Source organism: Dromiciops gliroides, chromosome 5 (genome assembly GCF_019393635.1).
Source record: "Dromiciops gliroides isolate mDroGli1 chromosome 5, mDroGli1.pri, whole genome shotgun sequence".
Classification (NCBI taxonomy): domain Eukaryota; kingdom Metazoa; phylum Chordata; class Mammalia; order Microbiotheria; family Microbiotheriidae; genus Dromiciops; species Dromiciops gliroides.
Window position 1 is genome coordinate 288,460,448 of NC_057865.1, and position 11,469 is coordinate 288,471,916.

Sequence of the window (11,469 nt, forward strand, 5' to 3'; positions counted from 1 at the left end):
CCCTCCGCTCATCCTTGCTTCCTTGCCACACCCACAGTTCAAACCTTCCTCCTTCCCTCACTCTCTTCCCCCCCCCCATCATGTTGCTTCCTTATCCAAATCTTTCTCCTTTCAGGAGTAGCCAGCAAAAGCATGGGATTCTGGGTGGGGCATCCTAACTTCATCACCACTCCCTAACAGGGTGGAGTGATGAGGAAATTGTGACATTTGTCCAGCCAAGGGGAGGGTGGTAGAGAACAAGGAGTGAGGTCTGTATTTAATAATGGTTAACCCTCAGGTTTCATCCAACAAACATTTATTAAATGCCCTCCACGTTTGAAGCTTGTATCACACTTGAGATTTTACAGAGTGATTTCCTGTCCATCATCCCAAGGGGCCCTCACAACAGCCCTGTGAGGTAGGCAGGGAAGGGATAAATCACCCCCACTTTGCAGATGAAGAATCTGAAGGTTAGGGAGGTTGACAGTATTTGCCCAGGGTCCCACAGCTATGTGATGGCAGGGCCAGGATTAGAACCCAGGTCTTCTGACTCTGAGTCCTGAGCTCCTTTCATTGTTCTACTCTAATATTCCCTTCTAGGCACATATAAACCCATGTATTCATATGGCCAGAGACCCTAGACCCTTAGACCCCACAGATTGACCTTCTGAGGATCTGCCTGGTCAGCTCTGGGATCTCTTTCCATCCTGCCTCTCACCCCAGGCTCTGTCCCATGCCTGACAGCTGCCTCTTTCCTCCAAACTCCCTTTCTCTCTTACTTTCTCTCCCCTGCCTCACTCTCCATCAGCCAGGATGCTGGAGACTACAAAGGAGCCTCCCCAGTGGAGTCAGCCCAGTGTTAAGATATGGATGACAAGTGAGAGGTTGAGAATGCATCCTTCCCACTTCCTAGACCAATAGAATCCACTAAAAACATCAAAATAGATGAGTCAATGAGACTAGACTTACTTCTTATCTCCATCCCAGGTGTCTTTCTACCAGTTAAACACTGGTAGCCCAAGGAGCTAAGGGGTGGGAGACAGGGCATGGAAATATGGAAGAGGTTCATTGGATCATTGACCTTAGATTTGGGAAGGAGAGGACATCTAGTCCAACCATTCCATTTGACAAATGAGTAAACTGGACACCAGAGAAATGAAGTGATTTGCCCAAGGTCATTCAGCTAGTAAATAAATAGCTTAAGGGCTGGCCCTTCCCCAACCAGGAGATATGGAGAAGAACTCACTTTCAGCTTGAGAGTGGTAGGGACGTTGGTTCAAGGATCAAAAAATGTCAGAGTTGGCAGGGACCCCAGTGGCCATCTGATCCAACCCATACCTGAGCAGAAATCCCTTACACAACATCCCCAAAGAGGGGTCATCTGACCCCTTCCAGCAGTGGCTAGAAGACCTCCAGTGAGGAGGAGAAGGAGGAGGAGGAGGAGGACGAAGAGGAAGGGGTCTTCTTGAGGTAACCTGTCTCCCCTATGGACAAGCTTCTCATGTAGAACTGAGATCTGCCTCTTGCCCCATGCTTCTGGTTCTGCCCCCTGGGCCAGGCAGAACAGATCTGCCACCTCTCCCACACAACAGTTCTTTAGGTATTTGGAGAAAGTTTTCCTAGGCTTTAGAGCTGAGTGGCTCCCAGATCATTTAGTCCAAGCCCTTGGTTTTATACATAAAGAAAGTGAGTCATAGAGGTAAAGTAACAGCATCATTGAACCAGAGTTTAAAAACTGGAAAAGATCTCAGAGGTTCATCTTACTCATTTTAAAGATGAGGAAAGAGGAAACTGAGTCCCAGAGAAATTTAGTGACTTAACTAGGGTCACAAAGGTAAAAAGTGGCAGAGCTGAGAGTCAGACTCAGTTCCTTCAACCAACTCCCATAGAGCATGGAGTCTAGTCCCCTCCGCATCTTGACCACCATCCGTTGGACAGGGTACCACTGGTCAATGTTTCTCTTAAAATGGAACACCCAGGACTGGACACAATACTCCAGGTGTGGTCTCTTCACATCTGGGGAAGAAAGGGGTCATCATTCAGGAGCCATTACATCCCAGATCCAAAAACTCCCCTGTCTCCAAGACACTTAAGGGGCTGCTTCTTGGAAAAGTGCTTATGGGCACTTACCTCAGTCAGGCCTGTGCCTTTCTGGCTTCCACTTAAGGTCATCAGAAAATAGGTCTAGATCTAGAAAGGCTCTTAGACATAATTTTATCCAGACTTTTCATTTTGCAGATGAGGAAATTGAGGGACCCAGAAGTTAAGTGACTTGCCCTCGGGTACACAGGACTTCCCCCTTCCATCAGCCCCCTATCTCTTCCCTCAGCACTGACCTCATCACCTAGTCCCCTCCCCACTGGTGGAGATTGGCTTTAGGGATGCCTAGGGTCCTTCACTACCCCAAAACCCTTCCCTCTCATCCTCTCTCCAGTTCTCTCCTTTTCCCTTGATCAGTTATGTTCCATTGATTACAAAAAGCTTGTCTGCAAACTGGTGGATTTCTCCCCTCCAGTCAGCTCCTCTGGGAGAGGTTTCTGTTCACTGCCACACGGTCTGCAGGGTGGCTGCTCCTGCCCACCATGGCCTGGTTGGCTTATCTGACTGACACGCCCATTCATCTCCTTTCTTGCTTCTCTTTCCTCATCCTCATCTTCTTCCTCTTCCTCCTCCGTCTTCTCAGGGGGTCCAGTGGGTGGCTCATGACTTCGGATCCTCCTGGAAGGCCGAAGCAAGACCCTCCGAAAGCCCTGTTTGAAGCGGTAGGAGAGGAAACCGTAGATGATGGGGTTGGCACAGCTGTTGGCATAGGGCAGCACAACCACCAAGAAGTAGACGCCGAAAAGGGAAGGTTCCTCAGGTAGGGGACAGACTACATTGACAATGTTCAGCACATAGAAAGGCAGCCAACACAGCACAAAAAGGGCCACCACAACTACCACCATGCGGGTGACACGCCTCTCAGAGCGCCGCCGCTTGGAGGATGTCACCTGGACCCGCCGACTGGCCGAGCGCACCTTGACCACAATGAGCAGGTAGCAGAGGCAAATCACCAGCAGTGGTCCAAAGAACCCCAGAGCTGCTGTGTAGACGATAAAACCCGTCTGCCAGGCTGCAGCTGGCTCAGGCCACTGGATGTGGCAGGTGTTCATGCCACGTGGGACTCCTGAGAAAACCACAACAGGCATCACCACTACCGCTGAGGCCACCCATACTGCAGCACTCACAGCCCGGGCCACAGGGGCCGTGCGCCAGCGGGACGACCTGGTTGGGTGCACCACAGCCAGGTAGCGGTCCACACTCATGACAGTCAGGCAGAAGATGCTGGTAAACTGGTTGATACTATCAACGGCCATGACCAGGCGGCACATCAAGGAGCCAAAGGGCCAATAAGAGAGGGCATTCTGGGCAGCCAGGAAGGGCAGGCCTAGCATGAAGAGTTCATCAGCCAGGGCCAGGTTGAGAATATAGACGTTGGTCACTGACGGACTCACGGTGTGGCGAAGTACCACGTAGATCACCAGTGAATTACCCAGCAGGCCCACCACACACACTGCCAGGTATACCAGAGGGATCAATACACCACTCACATATAGCCTGGTGCTGGCTGGGGGTGCGGACAGATTTCCCATGAAAGGGTCTTCTGGCCAAGTGAGAGAGGCATTCCCTGATTCTGAGGATGTAGGCACTGGAGACGGAAAGCTGGTGGTGTCCATGGTGGGTAGAGAGGCCAGCTGAGTGGGAAAGGGGCAAAGATGGTGGTCAGCAGAGGTCAATTCCAAGGGCTACCAGTCAACTCCAATCCTGGAGAAAAGACACAGAATAATCTAATGTATATGTGACAAGTGATCTTCTTCTCTGATAACCAATAGCTTTCTCCATCATTCCCTCAAATCCATCATGCTCCTTGGTGGAAAACAGAAAAATGGATGTATGACCTGGCATGTAATGACAAGAAGAAAGAGAGACCCTTTATATCCAAAGGATGGCTGGAGAGAAGAAAGCAGCTTTCCAATGTCAGATCTGAAAGGAACCTTAGAATATTAGAGACATTAGAACTAAGGATATAAGCAGGATATTGGAGAGATCTTAGAATGTGGGATGTCACAGCTGAGAAAGACCTTAGAACTTGGAATTTCAGAGCTTAGAGGGATCTTGAACATGGGGTATCACAATTGAGAGAGACTTTACAAAATAGATTGTTAGAACAACAGAGACATTAAAACTGGGAATGTCAGAGCTTGGAGAGACCTTAGAATATAGATTGCTAGAATATCAAGGACATTAGAACCTAGAACCAGGTCAGAACCTGAGGGGATCTTAGAACATGGAATACTGGAAGTGAGAGAGAACTTAGAACATGAGATGTCAGAGGTGCGAGAAACCTTAGAACACGGAATGTTGGAACTGGAAGAGATCTTAGCCATAATGTAATATAACTATTCTATTTAAAGATGGGGAAACTGAGACCCAGAGAGAATCAACTTACCTCAAGTCAACTAGCAAGTTATCATCAGAACCACAATGGAAACCCCAGTCTCTTGGCTACCAGCTCAATATCCTATTATATGATATTATTTCTCCTTGCTGAGACCTGGGGTCTGGGACCCTCACATCCTATGTCTTCCTTTGCCCTCAGAGCTCCCATCGTGGGGTGTCATCTCCTGGAATCTCAGGTCTAGAAGAGTGAATTGCTTACCTAGAGTTCTACTAACAACGGTTATGGAGTTAGGACCCGGTTTCCCTCACTACCATTCCCCCCTTTCACCTTCTGACCATTTCTACCACCCCAACACACACAGTCACATGCACACACACACAGTCAATTATAGAATTTCGGAATTGGAAGGGACCCAGACATCAATGAACCCAACCCATAATCCTCTATGTGGCATCACTGACAAGTGGTCATCTAGTCTCCTGCTTGAAGACCACCAGAGATGGGAAACTAACCAACTCTCTAGGCTTCCCAATTCACTTTTGGACAGCTCTCTTCCTGAGGAAGCTGTTCCTAATATCTTCTTCTTTGTGACTTACAAAGCTTTCAGAGACCCCAGAGGCCATCCAACCCAACCCTCTCACTGTTACAGAGGAAAATGAGGCTAAGAAAAGATAAATGACATTTCCAACGCCACTAATGTACTGTGTCAGGTAGGATTCGAACCCAGGTTTTTTGCTTCTCAAACCAGCACTATTTCCCCTGTATCCCAGAGCTGATGAGAAGGTTGGGTGGGGATGAGAGCAGGAAACTAGCTTCTCTGACATGAGACATGATGACTGGATTTCAACCCTTCATATTTTCTTTCTTCTTGGCTCCACCTTGTCCCCCAAGAGACAGCTCCAGGGCTGACTGGAAGGAAGGACCTTGAAGAGGCAACTTTTTTCAAAGGAAAAGGAGATAGTTTCCTTCTTCTTTCCCCAAATCTTTCCAGCTCTTCAGAGTAACCTCAGAGAAACTACTCACCTTACCTGGTCACCTACTGATTTGGCCTCTTTGCTCTAATTTCCGAGTCCTAGGAGATGGGACTGAAGCTAAGGTGTGAAGAGCAAGAACCCAGAGAGATTTTCTGTCTGCAAGAAGCTACCCAAGGGCAGAGGCTATTTGATTGTTGCTTTTGTACCTCTAGGGCCTGCTACAGAACAGATGGTTGATGTATGCTTGTGGATTGGTTGATTGATTGATTGATTGATTGATTGATTGATTGGAATAGAGAAAACAATTTGATGGGGATGAAAAGGGTGACTCTAGTTGGCCTCTCTTAAGTTAGGAGGGGGATGATGTCTAAGCCCATCCCCTCTTCATCCAAATTGGATCTATCCAAGAGGACATTCATTGGATCCCTTTTCACCATCACCCAGATCCCTGGTATCAGCTACTATGGATCCCTGCCTGCCTCCTTCCCACCTCTAACCCTCTCTGTCCTGTTGTCCTTCCCAGCTCTGACATTCCATGTTTTAAGGTTCCTTCCAAGTTCTATCATGTTCTATAGAGACCACCTCTCTCATATTTTATAGAGACCTCCTAGTCCTACCCTCTCATTTAACCTAGGAGTTAGCCTAATGGAAACAACAGTTAAGTTTCCATGGCATTTTAGAAAGCTCTTTTTGCACAATTCCAGTAAGCAGCCAACGTTAGGATGATTATTCCCAATTTAAAGTTGATTTGTCAATGACCCGGAGAAGGACACATATCTAATAAGGGGCACAGTTGTTTGACTGCCTGTTTAACTGATTGACTAACCAAGCAACTGCCTCCCTGCCTGAGGGGTTCAGTGGCCAATGAGTGTGAAGATGTGGCTTATGCTCAGAGGATGCCAGGATTCCCTGGACCTTCCTACCCTTTTCCTCCAGTTTACATAGAGGCTCTGCCCGAGGGCAGCCCTTAGCCAGCGATACTTAGTAAAGAGAGAGATATGTAGAGAGGCTTTCCCCAGGGGCAAGGCTAGCCCTAGGCATCAGTACAACAGGAGGCTGCCTATAGGCATATTCCCCAATATCTACCACTGGCCTCTGCCCTACCCTAATTGCACCTCTAGGGATCGAGTTCTGTAAGTCCTGCTCTCTCTACCACACTCTTTATAGTCAAATGACCAAGAATTTAAATGCTAAATGGGATGGTTAAAGTTTCCAGGACCTCAGAAAGTCCCAAATACCCCACAGGGGAAAGAAATGGTGAAAGGAGGGAAAACAGACCGACCCCAAAGGCAAGGACTTCTCCATTCTGCCTTCAGAGCCCAACAGTGATGATGCTCCTGCTATTCTGTAACCCATAGGAGCAGAGCTGGTCCTTTTCACCCTTGCCCCAACCTCTTCCTGGAGGCTGAGACAGGGACTTGGGAAGAGACAGAGTCTTAGAATCCATTTAGCTTCCTCTGACCCTAACTGTGCCTCACCATGGCTATTTCCTTGCTATATCACCCTGCCCTTTGATGTTTCTGCTGTTGGCACAACCTTCTGGGGCTGTGTGGTCCTGAGCAGGACATGTCAGCTTCATCTGACAAGCTCCAGACCCCCCCCAACCCCCACATCATACTTCATCCTCCCTTACTTCCACCCCTTGAATAGGGCACAGTAAGCAAATCAACACTACTATTATTTCTGCAAAGGGTCTATTGAGTGACTCCTGTACAGGATCATTCACAACCTTAGATTCAGGAAAGTTGGAGCTCACCTCTGGCCACAGAAACATTGTGGCAGCATGACCCTGGCAAACCCCTCTGGGCACTCTTAGTGTCCTAGGCAGCAACCAAAGGCTACATGTTGAAGAGAAAGCTCCAGCCTATGTTGGTAGAGGGAATTTCCTCATCCTGGAAGTCCTCATGTTAATGGAATCACCAGCCTAGTCTCTATCTCTACCCCTGTGACTTCACTCACCATCACAGCAATTTTGAGGCAAAAACAATGTTTTTCTCCTATTAGAATGTAGGCTCTTTTAGGTAGGGGCTGTCTCTTTTTCATATTTGTACCCCCAGAGCTTAGTTCAATATCTGGTACATAGTAAGTGCTTAATATGTATTGTCTCATACATAAATTTTCCATCCTTCCCTCTGTCCTTCCTGTTGGTTGAATCCTTAGAGATTATCTACCACAAGTCCCTCTCTCCTTCCCTTACAGATGCTCTGATACCCTAGGAAAGGAAGAGGGAACCCCTGAAGTGGGCCTATCCTGGCTTCCTGGGTTTTAGAGTTCAACTCTCCTGAGAGAATATGGGACCATGAGCTCTGCCCAACTTCCCTCCAAGGACCAGCCCATTTTTCTGACCCCTCCCTACCTGTGTCCCTTCCCTCCACCCTATACAATCACAGTGAGGGCAGAAATCCCATGTTCAAAAGCTCACACTTCCTTTCACAGGGGGAAAGGAGACATTGGAAATGAGAGAAAAATAATATTAATGTCCCCCAATTGATTTGCTAATCTCTTCCTCTTCCTCCTCCCTTCCCCTTCCTACCCTCCCAGCACTGAACTTCACCTTTCCTGCAAACGTCCATCTGCCTGTTGGAAGAGCTGAGAAGCAAGACTGTAGCTCTCCATAACTGCCAAAATTAGCTCTGCAATCTAGGTGACGTCTTTTCTTTCCAAGGGACACAGATATAATTTTGTACATTCTCCAGGCTTGAGAGAGGGAGAGAAGGAAGGCTGGCCTATTCTTTCCTGTCTGGGATCTAAGGAGCTCTGGGGGTCTAGGAGTCATCTCAGAAAATGTAGGAAGGAGAGAGAGAGAGAGAGAGAGAGAGAGAGAGAGAGAGAGAGAGAGAGAGAGAGAGAGAGAGAGAGAGAGAGAGAGAGAGAGAATACCTTGGTCAAGGTCACCCAGAAAATGCAGGATTGTGGTCCCTTCAGCTTTGGACCCTGTGGTGCAGGAGCCACAAGGGCGTTCTGCAGACTGGCATTGAGTCCATGCTCCAGCTCATCGCCCTTGGCTCCCTCCACCTCCTCCTCTGCCCCATCTCTGTCCGAGAGCTCTGCCCCTTGGGGCCCAGTGAGTCACTGACTGCTCCCCTTCCTGCTGTGTCTTTCAGTCTGGGCCATCGTCCCTTCATATGGTTCAGGCTTTCCACCCACTCAGCAGTCCCCTGAAATATCACAGAATCAGAGAGTGTCAGAGCTGGAAGGAGCCTCAGACTCCCTCACATCCAGCTCTCTCATTTGCCCGTCCTTCCCTTTTATACCTGGCCATTCATGCCCATCCTTTAAAACTCAGGTTTAAAGGCCACCTCCTGTTTCATTAAGCCTTCTCTGTTGTCTCCTCCAGCTGGTAAAGATATTCCTCCCCTGACCCCATTTATCCTATTGTTTGCCCATCTTTTCTTCACTTATATCATTGGGGTGGTTCAGTAGATCGAGCACCTAGCCTAGAGTGAGGAAGACCTGAGTTCAAATTTGGCCTCAGACACTTACTAGCTGTGTGACCCAGGGCAAGTCACTTCACCCTATTTTTGTCTCATTTTCCTCATCTGTAAAATGAGTTGGAGAAGGAAATGGCAAACCACTCAAGTATCAGCCAAGAATAGGGTCACAGAGTCAGACATGACTAAAACAACTCAACAACAACATATACTATTGCATCTATTTTACTTATCAGAATTAGTATCTTATCCCCTTCTAGACTGTGATTTCCTTGAGAAATAGTATGTTTTATAACTATACGTCTCCTTCAGAGCAAATGGTAGACACTTAAATATTTCTTGAATGAATGAATGAATGAATGAATGAATGAATGAATGAATGAACTTGGAAATCCAGTGACTTTCCCAAAATCACACAACTAGTTAGAGTCAGAGGTTAGAGTAGGACCCAGGACTCTTGACTCCCAACATAGTCCTGTTCTCATTCCACCACGCTGCTTACAGATTTCTCTTTGCATCCACCCATGTCCCGTTGCCATGGAATAAACATGAATTTTTCCCATTCTGCTCCAACCCCCAGATTTCCTTCTTTTATCCAGAACCCAAATCCAGCCTAGCATAGCCTAGGGATCTTCATTTTCTGCCCCCTTCTCTGAATTCAGACCAGAAGAAGAGGAGGAAGACTAACATCCCAATTTTGGACAAAGGTCCAGGAGACAGGGTGGTCAGGATTCCCTTAGTTTTGCATGAGAGTTGCTGGAGGAGATAACAGCTCCCCCCATCCCCAACAGATGTAGATCCTATCTTCTTGAGCCTTTCCTAAAGAGTGAGAACAGTATAGACCTGACCCACTGGTCACTCCATCCCCACAGTTCCATTTCATGGAGTTAAGTTAGAAGAGTTCCAGGGAGGATGCCCCATCCTAGGCAGTGGAACAGAACACAGGGACTCCTTGGTCATTAGGGAAAAGGAGACAACTCAGGACAGTAACATGGCAGACTGCAAAGAGTGGAGTCTGGAAGTTAGGAAACTCCACCTCTGCCACTTAGTCTGCATGCCTCTGAACAGGTTATTCCCCTCCCTGGGCCTCAGTTTCCTCTTCTATGAAACAGGGAGCATGGAATAGATGATCCCTAAGGTCCCCTTTCCATTCTAATACCTGTGATCCTAAGGTCCCTCCTGGTTTCCACATTCTATGTTCTATCACCCTTCCCAGTCCCAATGATCAATGTCCCGGCTCTAAGGTCACTCCCAGACTTAACATGCTATGTCCTAACATGCTACATTTTAACATCTCTTCTAGTTCCAACATTCAATATTCTATTGCCTCTTCCAGTCCTGTCTGTATATAATGGTCCTTTCTCATTCTAACCTCTTATACACTAATAGTCTATGCTATATGGTCTTTTCAAATACTAACATTCTAAGTCTGGTGCCTCCACTTCCAAGGTCCTTTGAATAATCAGAGGAGGTTCTTCCCCTCCCCTTCCCCAGTAAAGTCTGAGATCTCCAGCCACCACTTGATGCCACCCTCATCCTTCCTGCCCCATGCTGACTCGAACTCAGGCTCTTGGTGGAGGAGGACCAGGGAGGGGCTCGTATGGTGTAATAGAACCTTTGGCCTCCTTACCTGCTTGTGAGATGAGGGGCTCCCTCGTTGATTCATCTGTTCCCCCTCTTCTCTTGTCTGGGATAGGGTGCTCCCACAGCTCTTTGACTGGGCCCAGGGGCTTTCTTAGAGTCTGGTCTCCCGTTGTAGTTTGCCCTCCCAGTGCCCCAGCCTCTAGCTTCCAGCTGTGTCCCACCAGGGGGCACCCCACTAGCCCCGAGATGGCCACATCTGTCTGCTGAGGGTCTCCCATATGATCTCCATCCCTGCCTTCCCATCGATGGTGGGCGATTCTCCCCACATCTCTCAGGTGCCTCCTGGAAGGAGCTTGGGTACAAAAAAGAGGTCAAGAGGTGGGTGTTGGGGGTGGGGAAGAATTTAGGGAGAGGTCCTCCATGAGGGAAGGAGAGCTCCTGAGGGTGTCGGGCAGCCTCAGAAGCCAATAAGAATAAAGGAAACTCGGTAAGGGGAGAGGGATAGAAGATAGAGGGATAGAGGAATGAGGGGGTTGGAAAGACACAATGAGTGGGTAGCAAGATGGAGCGGGAGTGCTTGGTGAGGGAAGGAGAGATGCCTGAGGAGCAGGAGAAAAGGAGTAAGGAGAGAAAGAGCAGGGGAGAGAGAAGGAGTGATGCAGGGAGAGAGGTAACAAGAGAGAAAGGAAGAATGAGGGGGTGGTAAGGAGAGTGACAGAGAATGACTGTGCCACAGATGGTGACAGCGAGCCAGGGAAGAGGAGAAAAAGAATGAGGGGGTGTGGGAGAGAGAGAGAGAGAGAGAGAGAGAGAGAGAGAGAGAGAGAGAGAGAGAGAGAGAGAGAGAGAGAGAGAAAGGGAGAGAGAGGAGAGGGAGAGGGAGAGGGAGGGGGAGGGAGGAAAGGAGGGAGGGAAGGAGGAGGGGCAGAGGGGGAATGCAGAGTGCAGGTGCCTAGTGTGAGAGGATAGGAGGAAAGACAGAAGGTTAGAAAGGAGAGGGGAAGGAGGAGGAAGGAAGGAGGGAGAGAAAGGGGGAGGGGGCAGACCCTTGTTACCGGGG

The 11,469-nt window shown here is 48.4% G+C and overlaps 1 protein-coding gene across 2 annotated transcripts; it reads right to left on the bottom strand.

The window, feature by feature from the left end:
• Positions 1-291: 291 nt before the first annotated feature.
• On the bottom strand, positions 292-11,181 carry SSTR3 (somatostatin receptor 3). 2 transcript variants are annotated; one of them, XM_043969397.1, is made up of 3 exons: positions 10,456-11,181; positions 8,275-8,552; positions 292-3,783 (listed from the first exon to the last, which is right to left on the bottom strand). In XM_043969397.1, the coding sequence occupies exon 3, from the start codon at positions 3,693-3,695 to the stop codon at positions 2,451-2,453; it is 1,245 nt and encodes a 414-aa protein (XP_043825332.1). In that variant the 5' UTR covers positions 3,696-3,783; positions 8,275-8,552; positions 10,456-11,181; the 3' UTR covers positions 292-2,450. The 2 variants fall into 2 exon arrangements, with proteins under 2 accessions (XP_043825332.1, XP_043825331.1); XM_043969396.1 differs by lacking the exon at positions 8,275-8,552.
• Between the last annotated feature and the right edge of the window lie 288 nt (positions 11,182-11,469).